The sequence below is a fragment of the Zalophus californianus genome, chromosome 10 (assembly GCF_009762305.2).
Source record: "Zalophus californianus isolate mZalCal1 chromosome 10, mZalCal1.pri.v2, whole genome shotgun sequence".
NCBI lineage: Eukaryota > Metazoa > Chordata > Mammalia > Carnivora > Otariidae > Zalophus > Zalophus californianus.
In genome coordinates this window covers 70,739,812-70,763,182 of record NC_045604.1, presented here as the reverse complement: position 1 = coordinate 70,763,182, position 23,371 = coordinate 70,739,812, and the positions used below count along the sequence as shown (strand labels likewise).

At 50.3% G+C, this 23,371-nt stretch overlaps 2 protein-coding genes across 18 annotated transcripts in view; both read right to left on the bottom strand.

Moving 5' to 3' along the window:
* The window catches only part of MAPK8IP3 (mitogen-activated protein kinase 8 interacting protein 3), a 48,078-nt gene extending 43,459 nt beyond the window's left edge, over window positions 1–4,619 (bottom strand). For 8 of the 17 annotated variants that reach the window (XM_027614115.2, XM_027614121.2, XM_027614127.2 and 5 more), the window contains exon 1: window positions 4,199–4,618. In XM_027614115.2, the coding sequence (XP_027469916.1) occupies window positions 4,199–4,516 (318 nt within the window). In that variant the 5' untranslated portion in view covers window positions 4,517–4,618. Of the gene's footprint in view, window positions 1–4,198 lie in introns of all 17 variants that reach the window. The other 9 variants (XM_027614117.2, XM_027614122.2, XM_027614129.2 and 6 more) reach the window with 2 other exon arrangements.
* Window positions 4,620–8,357: 3,738 nt separating this feature from the next.
* On the bottom strand, window positions 8,358–23,369 carry JPT2 (Jupiter microtubule associated homolog 2). Its single transcript, XM_027612988.2, has 5 exons — window positions 23,248–23,369; window positions 18,617–18,765; window positions 13,579–13,721; window positions 11,765–11,813; window positions 8,358–11,084 (listed from the first exon to the last, which is right to left on the bottom strand). The coding sequence occupies exons 1-5, from the start codon at window positions 23,289–23,291 to the stop codon at window positions 10,897–10,899; spliced, it is 573 nt and encodes a 190-aa protein (XP_027468789.2). The 5' UTR covers window positions 23,292–23,369; the 3' UTR covers window positions 8,358–10,896.
* Window positions 23,370–23,371: the final 2 nt, after the last annotated feature.

Genomic DNA, 23,371 nt, shown 5'->3' with positions numbered 1-23,371 from the left:
GAGCCACCTAGGCACCCCTTGGGTCGACTTTTATTTTTTTATTTTAAAGATTTTATTTATTTATTTGAGAGAGAGAGAATGAGAGATAGAGAGCACGAGAGGGAAGAGTGTCAGAGGGAGAAGCAGACTCCCTGCCGAACAGGGAGCCCGATGTGGGACTCGATCCCGGGACTCCAGGATCATGACCTGGTCCGAAGGCAGTCACTTAACCAACTGAGCCACCCAGGCGCCCTTGGGTCGACCTTTAAAAGGCAATCTGGAAAGGCAGTGCTGGCCACTTAATCTTAATGGCTTTGTCTAAAAAAAAAAATAATTTTTTTTAAAGATTTTATTTATTTATTTGAGAGAGAGAGAATGACAAAGAGAGCACATGAGAGGGAGGAGGGTCAGAGGGAGAAGCAGACTCCCTGCTGAGCAGGGAGCCCGATGCGGGTCCTCGATCCTGGGACTCCAGGATCATGACCTGAGCTGAAGGCAGTTGCTTAACCAACTGAGCCACCCAGGCGCCCCCCAAAAAATAATTTTTAAAAACTGTTTTTAATAGTACAACATGGCAAGAAAAGAAATCCCATGTCTTGTCCAAGGTGAATTTGCTGTTTGTAATGTGGGAAACCAGAAGAAAACCTCCGCTTCAGTGCATCAATTCACTGAGAAGAAAAGGCAGATTGGTCATCTCTACAGAGGAGGATTAGGGCTTTTCCTCCCTCCAGCTTAATCCTATCCAAATGTTCTCCCGCAAACTGAATTACTTTTATGTAACCAGAAACAAACAGTTTGGGGTAAAACTTTCCTCCTGTTGGGTGCCTTTCTTACGAAGCAGCAGATGCCGGGGCCTCAGCAAATACCCACGTACACTGGACAGTCTTGTAGGAGTTCGGGGTATTACTAGTAGTTTCTTTAGGGCTGAGATGAGTTTGATGCAACAACAGCTACTGATTTTTCATCCTATGTGCTACATGCCTGACCTCTGCAGGGAAGAGGGCTCTTTGCTATCTGGGGAGCCCTCCGCCTGTTCCTCTTGCAGGGTCACACCAGGTGGGCATCTCCTCACGCTCCAGTCCTCCCACTCAACTGCCCACTTCCAGCCTTTCCTAATGGTAGGAAATTAGATAAAGATTCAGCATTTTTAAGGTCTCTGTAGAAATTTTAGAAGCCAGCCCTGCAAGCTTGAGCAGGACTCAATGAAGTCAGTTATAAGTGCAAAGCCCACACAACCAGAGACCGAGATGCCCGCACTTGCCATCTGCAAATCCATCAAGGTGCTCTCTCGCCCGACTCAACTAAACCCGTCTCTCTGCAGTTCTTCAGGAAAACAACAGCCAACAATGGGACTTGGCACTTGATATGAAAGCAGCTTCAGGGCTGGCAACTCCCTTGCTTTACGGAGGTGGCCACGGCAGCCAGAGAGGGGCAGACTGGTCGATGGAAGTGCAGCTCCCAAGGGCAGGGCTGGCACTCAAGCCTGCGTCTGTGGACTCTGGGCCTCGGCCCCACTCCTTGGAGCCCACTATCTCTAGCCAGACCTAGAACATACTCCCCATCTCTTGTTGCTGTTATCATGGGCAGTAAGTGAGGGACAGGGATATTTGCTCTGCTCAAGGCTTTTTAAACAAAACCTGCAGGTTCCGCCTGCTTGGAAGACTGCAGGCGGCTTGGGTTACCCAGCTCTGACTAAGCCTTCTTGAGCAGAGTGGCCAGAGACGCAGCAGCTACTGGGCAACATGAGTGTGTCTCAGCCTGTGACGTTCCAGCTTCTGTATTATCAAACACACATCTGTGATCTCAATTCCCCGCCTAGGAAAAGAAGTGGTCTTTTCCACAAAACTGGAAATGACTGTCTGTTGGATTTAATGAACACGATACAATGTCAAAATGGTTACGGTATTTGGCCCTTTTCCTTAGTTGTAACATCACCTGAGGTCTTTGCAAGGGCATCCTGTTAGCATCTAACCACAGCTTTGTGCTGGCTAGCCAAGCATTTGTTTGCTTCGTGGCTCTCTGCTCAGGAAGCTCTGTGCCGCTTCTCTTCACAGCGTTAAAGACAGTGTCCTGCAAACCACACGTACACCCTCTGGCTCTTAGTCCAGGGGAGTGCGAGGGGGAGGCCAGAAGCAGTTACTCATGGCTGAACTTGAGCTGTACAGAGCAGAGCAGAGGCCTCATGAATACTGAGCTAATTTTTAAGCTAGATGGTTATGGTTCGTAGCCTTAAGGTTGTCCATCTGGATTTTCCCCCTTCAGTGTCTTCTCATCCACAATGCTGACCACAGAGGTACGAGAAGAAAGAAAACAAACTTACTCAAAACATCATCAGTTAGACATTACGTGGGTGCAGAGAGGAGTCAGAGAAGTGGAGGGCACTGCCCAGCACTAGGGAAGCAGCCCCAGCCCCATGGCCAGGCAAGGGAACCCCAGAACTCCAGTATTTTGGAAGTGAAGCTCACTGATCTCCCACAGCAGCATGATATAGAAAGAAGAACCCAGGCCAGGATTCAGGGTAGACTGGGTTCGCTGTGGCTCTTCTAGGGCATGTGATCTTCGTCCAGCACCCCACCTTCTTGGGTCCACTTCTTCCCCAGTAAATGCCTAGGGCCACTCTCAACCCTAAAATCCTATGAGCTCTTGCATACCCTTAAGTTGGGACCTTTAAACCAGTTCACAGCTTGACACCCCAATCAATAAACAACAGCCTCTTGACAGACGTATGAAATCCAAAAGCAAAATAATTACCAAAAGTAGGAATGATATAAAGCACTTTAAGTTTTTATAAACATGCTTTAAACCAAACTAGGACATAAACCACTCTGATTTAAGAAAAAGCCCAAACACTGAAACAATCTTCTATTTCAATACTAAAGTAAAAAACGTGTTAAGTCTAATCAACTGGAAAAAAAAAATGTGGCTCATTTAATAAGAAACTCTGTATTCATAAAGCAGAGAATATCACCTAATGCCTAGAATAACAGAACATCCGAGAAGCTGAGAGATCACCTAGGGCAATTGATTCATTTGATGGAAAATCAAAATCCAGACTGGGCACGCGATGAGGCCAAGGTCAGAGGAGCAAAGCAGGGATGGGAGCCCAAATCCCCTGCATCCTTGGGTCTGGCATACTGGGAGCTAAATGTTTGATGGTGAATGAATGAAGGCAAGCAGTGTTTCCTACAATGCACGGTTCAGCAAACTGGTTCATGAAGAAGTGATTTCCAGGTTATGGAGATATCCTAGAATGCCATCAAATAATTCAAAATTCCATTTGTAATTTCTCAGAAGCCAGAGTGGAATTTCTCAGCCTTTCCCAGATAAGCTAACAACCTTCCCAACTGAGGGGAGGACAGGGCAAAGACATCACCTCCAGAAACCTGGAGTCCTTCTCCGGTGCCAGGGTGGCAACCCAACCGTGGCTCTCTCCTTAGGTGTTTACATCAATCACCAAACTCATCCATGTCACAGACCTCGGAAACACTGGGCCAGGGACAAGGGAAAGATCTTGTGACAACAGACCGCTTCCAGACGCAGAATCCTAAGATCAGATATCCCTTTTCTAGCTGGATTTAGAATTGCAGCAGCCAAACACAGTAATGGGGTCTATTTAGGAAGCCGGTTTGCCACACACACACACACACACACACACACACACGAACGGACATCTGGAATGAGAGGTGGGTATTGCCACACACACACACACACACACACACACACGAACGGACATCTGGAATGAGAGGTGGGTATGGGGGAGGAAGCGAGGCCTGGTGTGAGGTTCGGGGCCGCTGAGGCTGCAGGCTCCTGTGCCGCCAGGGGCTCCGGAGTGGAGCGGGGGGGGGGGGGGGGCGGCGGCCGGGGGCTCAAGGGCGGAGCAGGAGAGGGTGGCTGCCGGGGGCTTAAGGGCGGAGCAGAGGGGGATGGCGGCAGGGGATTCCGGGGCGGAGCAGGGAAGGCGCCGGGTCGGGGGCTCCCGGGCCGAAGCAGTGGGGGTTGAGGTCGGCCGGGGACTCCGGGGCCGGAGCGGTGGGGGGGTGGTGAGGTCGGCCGGAGGCTCTGAGGCCGAAGCAGGGTGGGGATGGTGAGGTCGGCTGGGGGTTCCGGGGCAGGAGCACGGTGGGGAGCTCCCGGCCCCCGGGCGCGGCCGCCGGGGCGGGGCGGGGCGGGGCGGGGCGGGGCGGGGAGGGTCTCCGGGCGGCCGGCCCGGCCCACGCACCTCCTCGGCCTGCTTGCGCAGCGCCTTCTCCCGCTCGTACTGGGTGAGCAGCTGCTCGTTGTCCTCGCGCAGCAGCTCCAGCTCTACCTCGTGCTCCTGGTTCTCGCTGAGCACCGAGTCCAGGTTCTCCAGCACGTTGACCACGAGCGGCATGAGCTCCTTGACCACCTCCTCGTCGTAGCAGTGGATGAGGCGCTCGAACTCGCGGTAGATGGAGCCCGCCAGGCCCGACACCCGCTCGGACATCACCGAGCCGGAGCAGTAGTCGTCCTGGTACACCACCACGCCGCCGCCCTCGTCCATCTGGATCTCCATCATCGCGGCCACCGCCGCCGCCAGCGCGGCCCGCTGTCCGCCGGCGCGCCCGCCCGCCCCGGCCGCCCGTAGTCCGCAGGCCGCGGCCCGTAGCCTCCGCCGCCGCCGCCGCTGTCGCCTCAGGGCTCAGGCGCCGCCGCCGCCGCCGCCGCTGCCGCTGCTGCTGATGCTGCTGCAGCTGCTGCCGCCGCCGGCGAGGCTGCGCCCGTCAGTCAGCGGCCGGAAGTCCTGCTGCTCGGAAGTCCCGCCCGAGCGCCGCGCCGCCGCGCCGCCGCGCCCCTAGGGGTCGTGGGGCCCGTGACGTAGCGTGAGGTCGCCCCCGGAGCGGAAGCTCGGCCGAGCGGGGCCGGAGGCACTTCCGGTCGGGGTATTCACAGCAGCTGCGCGCGGGCGCGGGTCACACTCCACGGACTTCCGCAGCTACCACGACACCGGCCCTGTCCCGTGACCTGGCGTGTGCCCCAGGAGCATGGGTACACGGTCGCCACGCCGCCCGCTCCCGCGCACTCGTCCCCCCCGAACCCCGGAGGCCCAGTAAAGGGCAGTCGCCCCTCTCGCCCCCTCCTCCAGGCCGCCGCGGAGTCCTGCGTTCCATGGGCCTCTTTCAAACTCCCCAGGCCCACTTTACCGTGCCACCACCCACTGGGTCTTCCAGTTCAGTGCTTGTATTTTAAATTTCTGTGTCCTACTTGATCTTACAGTCTACGGCTTGATAGGCTTGCTATTTCTTATACTTGCAGCCACTTCTATGAAATCTCTTAAGTTTTTTTTTAAGTAAGTCTCGTAATCACCCCGCACACACGGCCTTCGCGGGCCTGATTGTGCTGTCCGGTGTTGTGGTTGACTCTGGCCCTGACAGCCCCGCCCTTCCCTTATGAATTTGGTGGGAATACTTTGAAGCCTGAATTTAGAGTTGCTCCGGACGGGTTTGCATTTTCTTTCACTGGCATCTGGGGACACCATCAACCCACAACTTACACTTGCAGCTTGGGGGCCACCCAGGTAGTGCTAATTCTGATTTAACACAAACACAAAACTGTCGTAGCTTAATGCCGACAGAAATGCTCTTACCCTGGCTTTTACCTAACGAAATGCTTCAAGGTCAGTTCACCCTAACCTGATTGCACCAAATCAATGAACTGTCCTGCAGATGATGCCCTAAGTACTATTACACCAATCTTCTCCTTGTGACCTAATTTGCTCTATGGATGGATGCACACCCACTCCATTAAGACAGAAACCAAGATCCCACCTCAGATTCACATTATCTGGATTTTGATGCTAGCTAAGTGACTCAATCATCCCAAATTTCATTTCCAAACTGAGCCTAAAAATATTACCAATCTCCTGGAAAAGTTATGAACATTATTAATAAGCTAATCCATGAAAGGGACTTAGCACAGCTCTAGTCAATAGTAAGCATACAATATAGAATAGGTTTATTCTCAAAATGAGGACAAACAGGTATGTTAAGTTTTTCCTGGTAAGTTACAAAGAAAGCTTATGAGTGTTTTGGGGGGATGGTGCCCAACTCGTAAAGACATGCCTTAGGCCTTTTTTCGGACACAATCCCTGAAGTGCCAACTATAGTCGGGCAGACCCCACTGTGAGAGGCCAACTGACTTTGCCACCAACTTTATTGTTTTTTTTTTTTAAGATTTTATTTATTTATTTGACAGAGACACCGCGAGAGAGGGAACACAAGCGGGGGGAGTGGGAGAGGGAGAAGCAGGCTTCCTGCAGAGCAGGGAGCCCGATGCGGGGCTCGATCCCAGGACCCTGGGATCATGACCTGAGCCGAAGGCAGACGCTTAACATCTGAGCCACCCAGGCGCCCCGACTATATTGGTTTTCATTACTAACATAATTGGACACATTTCCTTGACATTGGTTGTAACAAAGTTTTAACAAGATAATATGCTGGATAATTCCTGATGTTTACTGAAGGATACAGCTAGAGCACTTGCGCATCAGGCAACCTAAGCTAGAACTTGCTTTAAAAATAGACTTGCTTTCAGATTTAAGATAATTGGAGATACAAATTTTTTTCTCACTGCAAGACCCTAAAATGTAAGATGAGAACACAGGTCTCAAACGTTCCACTTTAGCCTGGCTCTGTCAATGGATGGAGCACTGGGCTTCCAGGAGCGCACTTGCTGTGATGAGCAGTGGGTAACATATGGAAATGCTGAATCCTGTACCATACAGCTGAAACTAATAGTACACTGTATGTTACCTGGAATTTAAAGAAAAACTTTAAAAAAAAGGTCTAATTTAATTTGCTAAGAGTCATCTAGATCCCTGTAATATCCTTCTCAATTCTTCCTATGCTAAATTTTGATGGCACTTTGTAGTCACACATAAAACAGGAATATTTCATTTATGATCTCCAAAATACTAAGGATTAAGGATATCATGCAAAGAAATGAACTGAATAACACAGGAGGAATATACATCCTCACCAAGTGTGGAAAATAATAGGAACAAGTTATGCTGTGGAAAGACCCAGTACATTTCTGGAGAAAGCACAGGACATGCAACAGTAACCTTTCCGGTTTGTCACTCCCTCACTGTAACATGGGTGGAGCTACATTGTTCTTCGACCTTTCAGACGTGGCCTTTCAGACGTGGCCGCTGCCCAGCCCCTGGAGGCAAATGGGTTTTGACTCTGCGGCCCGAGCTGGCCTATGGCTGGAGCAGCGGCTCCAAACTAGCAGTGTAATGTTCCCAGCGCCTAGCCCAGGTCTTGAGACATGCTCCACCCTGAAACGTGTTTTCAGATGAACAAATGAAGGCAGAGTCAGGTAGTGTATGTCAGGTTTTCTTATTTGAGAGAGTGCGTGCACATGTGTGTGAGCAGAGGGAGAGGGGGAGAGAGAGAGTGTCCAGCAGACTCCCTGCTGAGCATGGAACCCGAAGCGGGGTTTGATCCCAAGACCCAGAGATCATGACCTAAGCCGAAATTGAGAGTTGGAAGCTTAACCAACTGAGCCCTGCAGGTGTTCCTCTGTTTCTTTCTGATGTGCTGTTCTGGTGTTGGCCCTGGTCCAGCAGGAAGAATGCTGTGTGGCCTATGGGGCGTGTGTGTGTTTGTGTGTGTGTGTGTGTGTCCCCAAGGGTGTGTGTGTGTGTGTGTGTGTGTGTGTGTCCCCAAGGGTGTGTGTGTGTGTGTGTCTCCCCAAGGGTGTGTGTGTGTGTGTGTGTGTGTGTGTGTGTGTGTGTGTCTCCCCAAGGGTGTGTGTGTGTGTGTGTGTGTGTGTGTGTGTGTGTCTCTCCCCAAGGGTCTGAGCAGTTTCATCATCTTAGATCCACATAATGCACATAGATATTGTCTGCTTTTAGGACATATGAAAATTCCTAATGTATAAAAGGAAAAGATATTCAATATGTGCTTTCTCTATAGGATTTTAACCTACAGGCAAACCGAAAACAGCACCTCATCTACTCATTACTGAGGTCTGTTACTGGAGTTTCAAAGTCCACTCAGGGGCAAGTTCAATACCTTCAGTTTTTTAGGAAAACAAATGGTGTAGGAGAAAAAGGAATCATTACCTTTAGCTTACAGAAACTGGCATATTGGCATATTCTGGCATATTCCTGCTCATTCTACTCAAAGCTAAGTCTTTGCTTTCCAAATCTTAAAACCTTAAATCTGTAATCTTTGAGATTAGTTTGGGCATCCTGGGCATCCTCTGGCTAAACGGAAGAAAAAAAAAAAAAGGCAAACCCCTTCACCAGAGAAAAGCTGTAAGGAAAGGAGCAGGGCTCAGGCACCGTGGAGAATGGATGTTGAGGAAAGCATGCGTGGACATGCACACAAAGAACTGACACGCAAAGACTTCGAGTACATGATTGCTAAGTTTAATTCAACGGTTATACCCAATCCTGCCTTGTAAAAACAAAATGCCCCTATCAAAACTACATTCTGATGTGAGTACAGGCTTCTTGTTTTTGATACAGCTCTAGAAAAAATTTGGCACCAAATGCACATAAAAGTTTTAAGGCTTAATAAAAATACAGACTAATAATTTTCAAAATGCAGCTTACAGGTTGAGAACAAGATGCTGAGTTAATGAATTTCCAAATACAGGCAGTCCCCGATGTATAGAGCATTTTCCAAATATAAATGGCCACCTCCATCTGGCTCACAGGAGCAGGAAGTCCTCTTCTGCTTTTCACAGTGACCAGACTACCAGGCACTCTAAACCCACTTCTACAGCCCCAGGGAGGGAAGGCTGGGGAGAGAAGGAAGGCAGGGCATCTGTCTGCACTGCACAGTTCTCCTTTGCCTGCATCCCCACCTCTGCTCCCCATCTCCACCCAATATCCCCACTGAGGGACAGAACTGGGTGGACAGCGAGGGCAGGGGCGAAGCTACAGGGCCCAGCAGTACAATGTCAGGGTTCCTGGCAATCCAATTTGGCATCCATGGATCATTTTCTTGCATAGTAAAAACCACAACAAAACATAGTCATAAATGGAAGTTCACTTCTACCATGAGAACATTGCGTTAAGCAAAAATTAGTGTGTTTGGGCTTAAACCCTAACGACCATTTATGACATTTTCTAATGGGGAAAAAAATGCTCTGAATTCCAAACAACTTTCCTATAAGTGGCCATTTGAAGGGTGGAGACAGGAAGTACTTGAGAGAGTCACATGGAAAGAGTTTCTTGCCTCCCAAGCGAACAGGGCAGTTGAAAGGGGGAAAACAAATGGTCTTTGGTTGACAGAGCCACGTGCAGGTCCCCTCAGTGTGCCAGGTGTAAGAGGCGGAGCTCAAGCAGATAGCTCCTGCAGGCACTTAAGTGTCTAGGCCACTGTGGGTACGATGAAACACAGCATTGTTGCTTTTCTAAATTTCAGTCATGATGCAGGTATTTTTAGTACCTAGCATTAGCTTTGTAGGCTCTCATACCAAGATATACCCCAACCTGAAGCCTGTCCTCTGTTAACTGTTGGTCCAACATGAGTGAGGTGCAAAGTCTGAGACTGAGCCCTGTAGGGCCAACCGGGAGAAACTCTGCCTGCTGGGACCGAAGCAACAGCGCTCTGGCCAGCCCGTTCTCTGTGCCAACAAGCATCATGGAATCGGCTAGTTGAGACTTCGATGTCAAACTACTTAATTTTCTGGGCCAAGGTCTCCAGGTTCCTTCTGGAAACTGAGTATAGTCCAGAGGTTCTGCAAAGCTTTATAAAGAGCAGCTAAGCAAAGTTTCTTCCTCTTGCTTGTACCTGAGCAACTGACTTTTTCCTAGAAACGTTGTCAGAAACAGGGCAGAGTCAACAGTCACTTATGTAAAGCTGGTATTTTAGAAAAGCTTTTTAGATATTATTAAAGATTCAAACCGAAGAACCTAAGGTTCTGAAGCAGCTCTTCTTCCCACTGTCAACAGGAGTAAAAACGCATGAAGGATTTCAGTCACCCCATTGCCTGGATGCATGTGGATAGTTCTACAGCTGCAGGAGCCGGGGGGGGAGGGGTAGGTAGGGGGGGCTTGCCCACAGGAAGAACTGTGGTTTGACAAGGGAGCTGTCTGCATCCCTGGAGAAGGGCACAGGCCTAGACAGGTGGCCACTCAGGAAAAGAAGGAACAATTCACGGCAAAACCAGCCTGGGAATGAAAGGCAAGAGATTCCTACGTAAGATCTGGCCAAGGTTTTAGATGGCAGAAATGGAGTACCTCACAGGATCAGGGCACAAAATCTTTCCATAAAGCATGAGACTGAGAATGACTTTTTGGTTTTTGTTGACAGCTGCCGAGGACAAGTAACCGAGGTGGCTCAGGAAGCGTGCAGAGCACCACACTGGGGCTGACTGGAAAGCAGGCACCGGGGGCCCGCAGAGGCAGTCCCAGGGATGGAAACGGTCCCGTGGTGAATGGGGTGAGGACCTGTGGGGCCAGCCAGAGACGCCCAGTCCCCACCAGTAGTGTTTTGGTCTGTGCCTTGCTCCTCTATCCCACAGCAACACACAGGTTGTTTCTTATTTTCTTGCCAACGCTTTAAACTTAAACTCTGCTACTGTGTTCGTGATCCCCAGACCCCAGGTCGGCCAGCAGAGCGCCAGTATGGCGAGACTATGGGCAGCCCCACGCCACCAGGCCTCAGCGTGGCCTCGCACCACCTGCCCCCATGCCCCTCGTTGAGTCCCGTCACATGCGCAGTTACAGTGAGTCCCATCTTATCCCCACCAAGAATGGTCTCCCGCAGTCTGGAGGTGAGGTCCCCCCGGCTCTGCGACGGCAGTGGGGCCTGAGCAGCGGCTTCAGATACACAGCAGACCCTCTCCCCACCTGGCTCCTTTGGGCTAAAAGAAACTATAGTATTTGAAATCCTATCTCTCCGGGTTCTTGTCTGGCTACAGACGAAGCAGCAGCCCCTCTTAGTAGAAGGAGATACTGGATTTGCCTCCAGGAGGGTTGAGGACTTTGTTATGAGAGCGCGGCCGTGGGCCCAACCTGGGCTCATGGCTGTCCCCCGTGGGCATGGGCACTGGCTGCTGGGCGCAGCCCGCTTCTCCAGGGCCTCCCTTCTCACCGGGCTCTTCTCTGGGCAACGAGCTCGTTGAGGCTGTGGGACAAAGTCGGCATGCCATCCCGTTAGAGGCCACAAACCAAACAGAGAAGCTGTGCCTACAGTCTGTGGCCCAGAGCAGCCAGCAGAAAGTGCGCGACGTGATGGGAAAAGAGGAGTGCACAGAGCCAGGCCTCCATCTTGTCCCAAGAAGACTGATTAGCGGAGGCCGTTCCTGAACTGGGCCAAAGCTGGGGCTTTGTACTATAAACTCCTAGATAAGATTCCTAATAAGCCGATTACTTTACACTGCTTGTGGGACCCCATTCCCCCTTCTGCCACCTCAAGAATAAATAACCACTTTCTCAACTTGAACATGAAAAGGAAGAGAAGGAGCTCATCTCAACTGGGGATCTAACAAGGTGAGGCAAGGCTTGCTGACACTCCTCCTCGGACTTTCTAGATGAATGAATGCCCATGTGTCTTGGTTATCAATTGAGGGAGTGGTGACCCGCAGCAGAGCCAGCTAGGAGAGCGAGGCAGGGCTCAGAGCCAGACGCCCAGCACCTGGCCTTCTTCAAATACTACGTATAATCTTGGCAACAAACATGACCTTGTTTGTTTCTGTCAGCAGGCCTGGAAGGGGCACAGAATGTTCCCGCTCATCATCTGGGGGTGTACCGGCACCTCTCCCAGAGTAGAGCACTCAGTGGAAGGGACAGAAAACAGCAACTCACCTTTAGGGGCCAATTTTGGGTCTTCTCCCTCACACAAGAACACGTGGTCCTGCAACGAGGCAAACCCCAGGTCAGTATGTGATTCAGACATTTTACCCTCATTCAAATGAATGATGAAAATCAGGGCACAAATGGGTTTATGTTTAACTTTTCAACATCTTTTACTGTGGCCATTCTGAACCATGAGCAAAGCGGAGGGAGCAGTGCCATGAATCCCCCGTAGCCTGCCACAGCTGTGACGGTCGCTCACTGCCATCCAGATCTCAGCCACATACTTCCAACCACACTCCCTCTGCCCCTTGGGCGAGTGTTCTAAAGCAAATCCCAGATATGTCGATTACCCACAAATATTCCAATTTAAAAATGTCCTTTGGGCGCCTGGCGGGGGGGGGGGGCAGTGCACTCAGAAAGTGAAGCATCCAACTCTTAATTTTGGCTCAGGTCATGATCCCAGCACTACACTGTTTGGATTAGAACTTTGTAGTCAGTTCTGAGATTGGGAAGTAAAAGTTCTCCAACTCTGTTCTTCACTGTTAAGCTGTCTGGCTACCAAGGGTCCCTTGAGATTCCCTATGAATTTTAGGATAGGTCTTTCCACTTAAAAAAAATAAAAATAAAGTAAAACCAAAACAAACCAAACAGTATGGTTAGGACTTTGATAGGGACTGTATTCTTCCCCTCCCCCGCTTTTTTAGGGGTGAGGGGAGGGAGGGGTAGATAGAGAATCCCAAGGAGACTCCTTGCTGAGCGCAGAGCCCAATGTGGGGCTCGATCTCACAAACCTGAGATCATGACCTGAGCCAAAATGAAGAGTTGGACACTTAATTAACTAAGCCACCCAGGCGCTGATAAGGACTGTATTTTTTAAATCTCTTTTTAATCATCAGGATTACTGATTGCCCTCTAATGACTGCTACGTGAAGTCCTCCATTTTGTATTACTCAGACCGAATCCCTGTGGTGTCAATTAATATGAGGGTTGGTCTGATTTGGGCCTGATTTTTTGACAAGAATTTAAAGGTGGGCTATGATGTTCTGTAAGGACATATATTTTTGGTTGTCTCTCGTTTTGTGATGTTAGCCTCTGATGCTCATTGCTGAGATCCAGGATTTTATTACAAGTCAGCAAAATGGTGATATTTGAATTCCGTTATTCCGTCTCCATTTTTGGCTGAGTACCCCTATAAAAGGAAAATTCCCTCAGCAGCAGCCCCCCCCCCGCCCCGAGACACACTGCATGCAGAGACGCTAGCAGATACCGCACTCTGTCCTCCAGCATTCTCCAAGCCACAAATTAGACTTTAGAAAATAGTGAGGGTGCCTGGGTGGCTCAGATGGTTAAGCGTCTGCCTTCGGCTCAGGTCATGATCCCAAAGTCCTGCAATTGAGTCCCGCGTTGGGCTCCCTGCTCCTTGGGAGCCTGCTTCTCCCTCTGCCTCTCTCTCTCTCTCTCATGAATAAATAAATAAAAATCTTAAAAAAAAATAGTGAAATTTTATGAGATGTTCAATTTTCTGAAGAGCCTCCCTGCCCTCAGGGCAGAGAGGGGAGCAGCCCATCGGCAGGGGCAGTTGCCTCTACCTGCACACCAAGGCCAGCGTCCCCAGGCTTCATTCATCACGAGACTGGAGTGTCTTTCTCCGCTGACTCAGGATCTGTGAAACTCCGTGACTAAGGACTGCACTCAGCAAAACCAACGTTACCCATTCTGCCTCTTCCTGGTCACACACCACACCTGCCTTAGAGCCTTTCCAAGGAGTACTTAGCTCAATTTTTCTCTTACTTTCACGTCTGCTACCTGAATGTAGCCCATACCTTGGGTTTGTTTGGGTGTGCCAAAGGTGAAGTGGCAGCAACTGGGGAACCAAAAATGTCACTGGTTTTCCCGCCAGGTGGGTTCAGACGCTGTCGAGTCTGCACAGGCATGGATTCGTCGAAGATACCGCTTCCTTTCCCCCCTGTAGAAACAATTACGTAACAGTGAGCAACCCAGAATAGCCACTGGGTGCCACCCTCCACCTTCATTACTTCAGAGACCTCCCCTCACAGGGACACCCCAGTGCCAGTCCCTAGTTCAGGCCAACAAGGAGGGGCGATCAGGTTGATGAGGGTTCCTAAAGATGTACGTCAAAACGAACCCCTTTATCGGGGGCCTGTTGGGACCTTCATTTCTGGAAGCTGACCTGGGCTGGCCTCTAGAGCAAGATGATAAGATGGCATAATACAGCACTTCCCATTTAGAACTTCCTTAACCTTGAACTTGTCATGTTGTCCTGTTGAAGAATCTTCTTCATTAAACCCATAAAAAGTTCTTTATGTTAAAAGCAAATAGCTGTTGCACTTTTAGGCCAGATAGATAGAAATGAATTTAACACATATTCACGGCAAACCTGGAATCTGGAAAAAACATCTATTAGTCATTCTTCTGACCTCATCCTGGCCAGAACTCCCAGGGACAACTAGGTATGTCAGCATATTACAGACACACAACACCCTACAGTGCAACTCTAAGTGATATGATGAGCCGTAATGAAAATATGCATCTAACATGTAACTTCTCATAAGCTGATGAGTCTGGCCAGACATCAAAGTCAACGCCCAAATGCCTCTGTTAAGCAGAAAGACGGCACCTTTCCGTGGAGAGCTGTGCTAATGGAGGTGGGCCGCCAGTCACGGCCCTGGGGCACCAAGGACTTATAATCTTACAAGAGGAACGAAGATGCATTCCACTAACTAGCTAGATGACCACACACCCAATTAGTTGGCCTTTCTGTGCCCCCAGATGCTCAACTATAGGAAGAGCAGAACAAAGGGACCTGCCGCAGGTCCTTCCAATGACTCACCGTAGCTCACACATCAAATGCTTAGAACAATGCCAGGGACACAAATGCTCAATAAATGTTCACTTTATTTTCCACGTACTGATAAAGAAGCATCTCCTGGACGTATATACTGCTCAGTGAAAAAAGGCAGAAGACAATCTATAGTGTGCAACGTTTTAATATAAATGGAGGGGGTATTCTCACTCACCTGTGTCTGAACAGAAAAATGTTTACTCCATCCCCCGTCCCTGACTGTGGCTCCCCATGGGGGCTGTGTGCACAGGACCCAGGGCTGGACGGGCTGTGGGACGCAAGACTGCTTAGCATGTCCTTTCTCAGAGCTTTGATCTTCTCTTACTGTTTTCAAGAGCCCACGTGGCAAGCAGTCACTTCCTGGCTAAAATCGCCCTTGCCGCTAACAGAGACACACGAGTACGAAGAACAACCTGGACACCTAGCTCCCCGTGTGCCCCGCGAGGAAGGGCTCCATCAGCGGTTCGTGCTCTCACTTGCCTTCAGAACCATCCTGAGGGCCCCAGCAGCCAGAGCAGATTATAAAACAGAGTGGCCTCTGGGGCGCAGACTTGTGGGGATATACCGAGTGCAAGCTCAGTGAGGACTGGAACAGAGCACAGGAAAGAGCCCTTCTGGAGCAGGAGAAAGGGTCAAGAACGTGCGGGGCTGCCTGTGCAGGAGATGCCTGCACACTCGTGTCATCTTGGTGCCCACATACCTCACACCCTCCCAGGACCCACAGGCCTGGGCTGGAGATGCCCACACAGCACAGTGCTGGGCCGCCAGGTGGAGCCCCTGTGTAGTCACTTGCCAACTCTGAGCCCAGGCAAGTGGCTCGAACCTTCTCGCCTCCATCTATCAACTGGTCATAAGTAACAAGAGTACTGATCTAGGGCCATGGGTGACATAAGCGAGTAAATGCACATGAAGTGGGCAGAGCAGTAGCTGGCAGAGTCAGCCTTCAGTGATGCTGCTGGGCTGCTATCAACAAAACATCCCCCACCACCAAGTGGAGAAACCATGGCTTCAGCTCATACCACACTGCGCCGTTTCTGGTGGTGCTACAAAGGCTCAAGTAAATTCTCTTAAAAATGTGCATTCGGTTTTTAAAAAAAAAAAAGAAAAGAAAAGTAACTCAATTTGAAGTTTTTGGCTAAAGACACTGCTCATTAAAAAACTGTTCTTAAATTATGAAACATAACACAAAAGTTCCTAAGACATAATCATCACAAATAACGAAGACGACCCAGGTCACTACCACCTAGAGCGTACAGAGCACAACGGCTCCCAGAACCCTGGGTGTCCTTCCCCGCACCCCAGGTCACCAGACACCTGCATTTCCTGCAGACCACAAACTTGTTATCGTTGGTATATTTTTACTACTGTATGTATGTCTAACACTAAACAATGTAGTTGTTTTTGTAGTTTATAAAAAGGAATCACCCTGCGTGTCTGTTAGTCAACATTTTACCTGAAAGATGAACTCAGCTCTGAAGAAAAGATGTTTAATTTAGTCATAAAGATAAACTCAAGATAGGCTTTTTTAAAAGATTTATTTTCGAGAGAGAGCGAGATAGAGCACACACACACAAGCAGGAGGGGCAGGGGTAGAGGGAGAATCTCAAGCAGACTCCATGCTGAGTGTGAAGCCGAGCAACATTGAGATCATAACCTGAGCCAAAACGAAGAGTCAGACACTTAACTGACTGGGCCATCCGGGCGCCCCTAAGATAGGCTTCTGTAAGAACCAAACTGCAAAAGACAGACACCGTGCTGGCAGAGTGGGGAGCGAGCCTCGCACACATGGTGGTGCATGCTGGGGCCCTCTCACAACCAGGTGGAAGTGTCTATCAGAATTTTAAACTGATCCAGCAATTCCATTTCGAAAAACTTACCCCAACTGATCTTTCAGGTACGTTTAGAGCATGAGCTCTGGAGTCAGGCAAACGGGGATCCAAGGGCTAGTTGCACCACCAGCTGGGTGTAGCAGTGAACCTCCCTGAGCCTCTGTTTCCCTCTCTGTCAAGGGGCGCCCCCCCCACCTACCTCCCAGGGGTAGAGAGAGGGACAAACAAATACATGGAAAGCACTGAGCCCAGTCCCTGGCCAATACAGAACTGTCCATACATCTCCGCCATCAGTGTTACAACAGGGAGAGTAATTTGGGAGAGATGTGAGCCAGGCAACCAGCAGAGCCCGTGCGTGAAGGGTAAAGAAACACTGGGTATGACAATTCTTGGCAAATGCTCAGTGATGATCACGGCTCAGTCATGCCCCCCATCCTGGACACGCTTCTCAATCAGGCCCTCTCATCAGAGGGCAGGAGCCTGGGTTCACGGAGGGTGGGGGCGGGGGGCACACTGGCAGTTTTCCCTTTCAGCCTTCCCTTGAGAATTCATCAGACTGTTTGCCAAGACCACTTGGCAGGCCAGAAAACAGACCCCAAACAACAACAGCAGGAGAAGCAGGAACCCAGCACAGGGAGTGAGTTCAGTGGCCGTTGCCACATCTTGTGACCACGAACAACACAGAGGCTCTCTATCTCTCCAGTCTAGAGGGGCCCAGGCTGCCCGCTGGGGAATCAGATGAGGTCGAGGGTCTGCAGAGCAGCACCGCCCCAAGCTGCCATACTTTCCAGAGAACCTGACACCCAGGGGCAGCTCCAGACACACTCTGTTGAGCCGGCAGCCAGTTACAGGTACACGAGCTAACAGACAGTACTTACTCTGCTGTCGCCGCTACAAAGATGTTCGGGGCTGACCACTCCAGCCCCACACCTGTAAGCTGGACAGATGAGAATGTTCCTCACTTTTAAGAACCACCTGCTTCTTTTATATCCCAAACTTTAACCCTCCACCCATCCTCTCCAGCAAAAAACCACCACCCAAACACAAAACTAGCTTTTGAATCTACTGCTTTTGTTCCTCTGGGTTTGGTCACTACAGCGGGGTAAGGAGCAGCTCTAACTTTGGTTCTGTTGGATTTATTATTTGCCTGAAATACTGACCCCTGTGTCCGGCCTCTCAGAATCTTCCAGGAATAAACCTCGTTTTCCCTTGGGGATACGGAAAAGGGAGAGCTCCTCAGCTAACTATCACCATATGGTCGCTCAACTAGATAGTCTGTCAGCCAAGAAAAAGATTTTTCTAAGATTCTTTCCCACTGTGACTTCTGGAATGTGGGATAAGCATTAAAGAACTATATGGACTGAGTCATCCTTTTTAGAGTTTTGATCCCATTGACAATCTGAATCAAAATAGTCTCCCTAGGGCGCCTGGGTGGCTCAGTTGGTTAAGCGACTGCCTTCGGCTCAGGTCATGATCCTGGAGTCCCAGGATCGAGTCCCACATCGGGCTCCCTGCTCAGCAGGGAGTCTGCTTCTCCCTCCGACCCTCTTCCCTCTCGTGCTATCTCTCATTCTCTCTCACAAATAAATAAATAAATAAAATCTTAAAAAAAAAAAAAAATAGTCTCCCTAAGAGAAATGTTTAAATGCACAACTTGCACACAATTTCTGGAATTGCAAGGGCCCATCAGAAAACTGGGAGAACCTCCCTGGTGGGAACCAGAATCCCATCATCTGCCTCTGTATCCTCAGTGCCTGGACTCAGCCACGGTCCGATGACAGAGGAAAGAGGAGTCAAGAATGACTGAGCTGGGGACACCTGGGTGGCTCCATCTGTGAAGCATCAGCCTTCGGCTCAGGTCATGATCTCAGGGTCCTGGGTTCGAGCCCCACATCAGGCTCCCTGCTCAGCAGGGAGTCTGCTTCTCCCTCTGCCTCTGCCTGCCACTCCCCCTGCTTGTGCGCACTAATAAATAAATAAAATCTTTAAAAACAAACAAGAAAAAAACCAAAACAAAATTGTCCTTATGTTCTAGAACTCTGACAGCAAGGGATAACCTACCAGAAAACAAGTGAAAGGGTCAATGCAAAGAAATAAAAAATGTTATCAGAAGAGCATAAAACAGAACATGCAGAGGCCAAAGGACTGATGATTCACAAAGGCCCATACCTGGAGGATTGGTCCTTTTAGGGATGTTCTGAGGCTCTTCGGTTGGTCCAAAAATATTAGATGCCATCCTATTGGGCCTGCTTGACGGAGTAGCTTCTTCTGGACTTCCAAAAAGATTGCTGGCCTCTCCTCCTGGGGGCTTCATGGCCCTAGGAGCACAGATTGAGCATGAGTCACTGATGGCTGACCTCGCTGAATGACACACCACGATTCTTTAGCACTGGCAAGACTGGTCTACAGACAGCCACACGGCAAGCAAACCTTCACTGCCCTTAAAGTTCTCTTTGTATATCTTGGTTATGCCAAAAACCCTCTAGAAATGTACATACTTGGAAATTATTCCTGTGATCCTCTCATAAGTAAAATTATTTTCCCCAAAACAATGTGGAAACTGAACCACATTCAGTAAAGTTTAATGCTCATTTTAATTAGTACCCAATAGTGTTTATTACTACAAACACACTCAGGGCACCTGGCCAGCTCAGTCAGTAGAGTGTGCAACTCTTGAACTCGGGGTCGTGGGTTCAAGCCTCATGGTGGGTGTAGAGATTACTTAAAAATATATATATACAAAAAAGTAAAACAATACTGTGAACATATTCAGGATTGTTTAATACCATAGCTTACATTTGCTAAGTGCTTACTATCTGCATTTACTGTTCCAAGGACCTTACACAGCAGCCCTCTTGGGCAGGCCTTATTTTCACAATGAATCTGAGACAGAAAAGAATCACAAGAAAGGTCATGTGGGAAGTAGCAGAACCAGAACACAAATCCCGACAGTCCGGGTCCAGAGTTCAGACTATGCTCTCAGGGTCAGGATCAATGTGCAGAAGCCACCCTAGGATAACCACCTCCAGTCCTCAAGGCCCATAAAACCAACGGATTCTCATCAGAAAGATCAGAGGGCACACCTGCGGGCACCACTGTTCACACCAACAAACGCAACCAGGGGTCCTGTCCACCACCCCAACACCCGCCCACTCAGCCACCAACAGCGGCATCCACCCCAAGTCTCGACTGGGGGGAAACGGCCACGCACCATCTGGAGGTTTACAGGAAACACTTCAGATGTGGAACACCAGGGCGCTGAGTCACTTTTTATGGCAATAACTGAAGAATTAAATGTTCACAAAGCGTTGCCCCGACCCCCCAGGACTTCAGACTACTCCAGCAGAGCAGTCACATGCTGGAGTCATGTGCATCTTTTCAGAACACTCACAGAGATTTTAAAGATGCATTTTAAAGGTGAGAGGGCCCTACTGAAACAGTTCTAAACCGGAGAGGGGCCCAGGCTCCTTCCCAAGTCCTCAGCGACAGGGCTGGCTATGATTGCGGACCTGGAGAAAGAGATGGAAATGCGGAGCTCCGCGCCACCCAAAAGCCACCGCACTACACAAACACAGCCCACAGCTTCGCTCACAAGAGCAGGACAATCTGAAATGTTGTTTGTTTCCTTAAAAGAAGGAGAGAGGGAGCTGATCATTCATTGCAATTTAAAGCGAAGTGACTTCTCAGACTCTCCAGCTGCAAGGAAGACTGCAGAAAGCACCCCTCCGCTTTACCGAAGGCGGGCAGACCCCTTGGACAGGCTCCCACACGGCGCGGAGTCCCTGGCCGCCTGAGAGGAATGGGAGGGTGGATGCCTACTCAATAGTTAGTAGTTCCTTAATGATTTGGTGAAGGAAAAAGAATACTTCAGTTTGAGAAAAAATTAAAACAAAACAAAACCCTAATAACCACAATTTAGAAAGGTGTTAACAAGTCCTCAGGTCACACAGCCCCGGTCACAGTGACATTTTCTGTATTCCTCTCTGTATTCCTGGTTCGCTACAGCAGGTCCAACATGCTTGGGCCTCCATAGCCATCTCTTTGGAAAGTGGGGTGGGGATCTGCAATCTTCAGAACTGAACTGAATTTAACATCAAGTCTCCTGCTGAATTAAAAATTTATTTTACAGACTTACTTGAAACACAGCTCTGCTTTCAAACCCCCAGGTCCTGCTCCAATCTGAAGCAGACTTGTCCGGATTCAAAGCTCTTAGGACTCACTCTGCATTCCTGCAATCTCCCAATCCCCTCTGCCCCACGCCCTGGTTTAACCCATCCGCACGGCCCCTGAGCACCTGTCGCCGGAAGGCGGCGCCAGACCCTGTGCACAGAAAGGTAGGTGACAGCAAGTCCTGCGTCTGGAGAAGCTTTATTCGCCAGGAAAGCCAGCGCCGCGGGTGCAGGGGGCTCTAGTGTTCCCATCAGTGATGCCACGGGCGCTGGGTCTTGCTGGGACCCCAAAGATCTCTGTGGAGGAGCCAAAGTCCAAATGGAGTCTGTGGTCTCTGTGTGGGAAGGGTATCCTTGGGGCAAAGTACGTAAGCCAGAGTTGTTTGAAATGGCCAAATGTTAATTTTGGGTGGTGGAAATACAGTGTTTATTACATTATTCTGTGTACTTTTCTTAATTTTACTTTATTTTACTTTGAAAACAAGGGAAGAGAAACGGCAACCAAGAATGCTGTGCATAGTGGCCAAGTTACCTGAGAAGGGACAGCGACACCTTCATCCCGAAGGCAATGGCGTGGACGCTAGGGTCTCCCAACCTTGTAGCAGTCATGCAAATCACACAAGCTGCCCCAGCAAGGTCTCCAATAAGGGAACTGAGAGTGGAAGAGGTTCTTTTGATAAAAATAGAACCCACAACAATGCTCAGTGTGGCCTTCACCAGGCTCACCAGCAAGAGCAGTTATCTCTAGGACACAAATTACAGAGAAGATGGGAATACGAGTGAGTTCAGAGCTGACAACGTGGGGGACGTTCCAATTACAATGACCTTGTTCTCTTGTCTACCCCTCACAATAGTCTAATGAAGACACTGAAGTACACAAGAGGAGCCAGAGGGCTGGTGACAAAGAGCCACAGATATAGCGCGAGGGGACGATGGCACCAGCTGAGGTAGGGAAACAAAAACCACTCTCACCTCCAGGTCCTGAGCCTCCCTCGGAGAGGTGGTGTCTGTGTTTCAGAAAAGCCTGTGGACTGGGCACACTTGGAGAGAAGCAGTAATAAAAGGGAGACTTGGATAAATCCTTTACAGGCGTACATTTTACAGCTGAAAGGGAGGACCTCAGATCAGGGATGGCTCAGGGATGGCTCAGGCATGACGCTTGGACAGTTCAGAGTCCCTTTAACACAAGATAATCCCTCAGCAAGAAAACAGAAGATGTAGGACCTTAAAAGAGAAATCCCAGCAGCGGGGCAGTCTTACAGCCACGACCACACTCCCTCCCTCAAAAGCCAAATAAGATGTGAGGCCCTACAAGGCCTGTCCAGCTAATCAATCCCTTTAAGATGGCTGCGGAAACACAAAATATCTGACTGATCCCAAGCAAAAGTTTCCAATTACATGTAAATCATCCAGCCGAGAAGAATGCTTTTCTTCTTCAATGTCCTAAAAGGAAAAATTTTCTCCTTTCCCTAATACCCTCTCCAACACAAGTCCCCCTAAGAAGTGTGGAGTATTCCTTTAGCCCAACAGCTCCGCAGCTCCAAGAGTCAGTACAACACCAGCATCAGGGCGTTTATTCATGAACGGTCTCGTTCACTGGGCCTCCAGTGAATGGGGTGAACCCAGCGGACAAGAGGAAGAGAGAGCTGGGAAGTGGCTCCTGCCCAGCTGGTGTGGGCGATGGTCCACGGTACTTACAGAACACTCTGGGATAAACCTCTGGCTCCCATTAGTGCACATGTAGAGGTGTGTGACTGCTAGTCATTGGTTCTGTGGTCTGATGACTAATTAGTTAGGTGTATTACTGAACACTGACCTGACTCCCCCAGAATTAACAGAGTTTTCAGCAAGTCAAAGCAGTTCTTTCACTTATTACCTACTCGACAGGGTATTTACCTCAACAGGTGTCAAATACATATTTTCTACTTTTAGGGCAAGGCTGGGGGAACAAAAGAGTATTACAGTAATGAAAACTCGTGGGCATCTAAAAAACCCCGAAATCTACAAGGTAAGGTGGCTCCTACAGTTTGGAGACCTACAATTGGATTTCTGCTTCTATTACTGGCAATCAGCTTGGTTCTCCATCAGCAAGGCAGGGAGGATAGGGCCTGGCTCCCAAACTATAGGATCAGGGTAGGGCAGCACTTGGCCCCAGGGGACCTCGGCATTAGGGGAGCGCGGCGCCCGGCCCCACCGGAACCCGGCATTAGGGGAGTGCGGCACCCGACCGCACAGGGGACCCCGGGATTAGGGGAGCGCGGCGCCCGGCCGCACAGGGGACCCCGGGATTAGGGGAGCGCCGCGCCCGGCCCCACGGATACCCGGGAGAGAGCCCAAGATGGTGACCCCCACCCCGCGGGCCCATCCCCACACACCCGTGTGGTCCCGGGCTCCCGGCAGGAGCCCCGCACACCGTTCGGCCAGCGTCTCCAGGCGCGCTGGACACGGAGGGGAACGTGGGCCCAGGAGGAGCAGCGCGGGCGGCGCGCCTCGGGCCTCCCGCCCAGACCCTGCCCAGCGCGGGGAGCGCGTCCGGCCCGAGCGCCTGCCTCTCGGACCGGGACGAGGAGGCCGCGGCTCTGTGAGGTCACCAAGAACCCGTGCCCGCCACGTGGCCGCGCCCCCACGCACCTGGAACCCGCCCGGCCGCCGTCGCTCTCCGGGCCCTGGAACATGTCGCCCGCCGCCAGGCGCCTCCTCGCCCGCCGCACGGAAGTTTCCGCCCGTCCCCACGCAGCGCTAGGCCCGGCCCCCC

Bases quoted from the DNA above. Each gene is read 5' to 3' on its own strand.
- JPT2 (XM_027612988.2), bottom strand. From the start codon at position 23,291: ATGTTCCAGGGCCCGGAGAGCGACGGCGGCCGGGCGGGTTCCAG. The intron at 13,722-18,616 runs GTATGGGCCTTT...TTGTTTCTACAG, and splicing joins TAAAAGGACCAATCCTCCAG to GGGGGAAAGGAAGCGGTATC. The intron at 11,085-11,764 runs GTGAGTTGCTGT...TTTGTCCCACAG, and splicing joins CCCAAAATTGGCCCCTAAAG to CCTCAACGAGCTCGTTGCCC.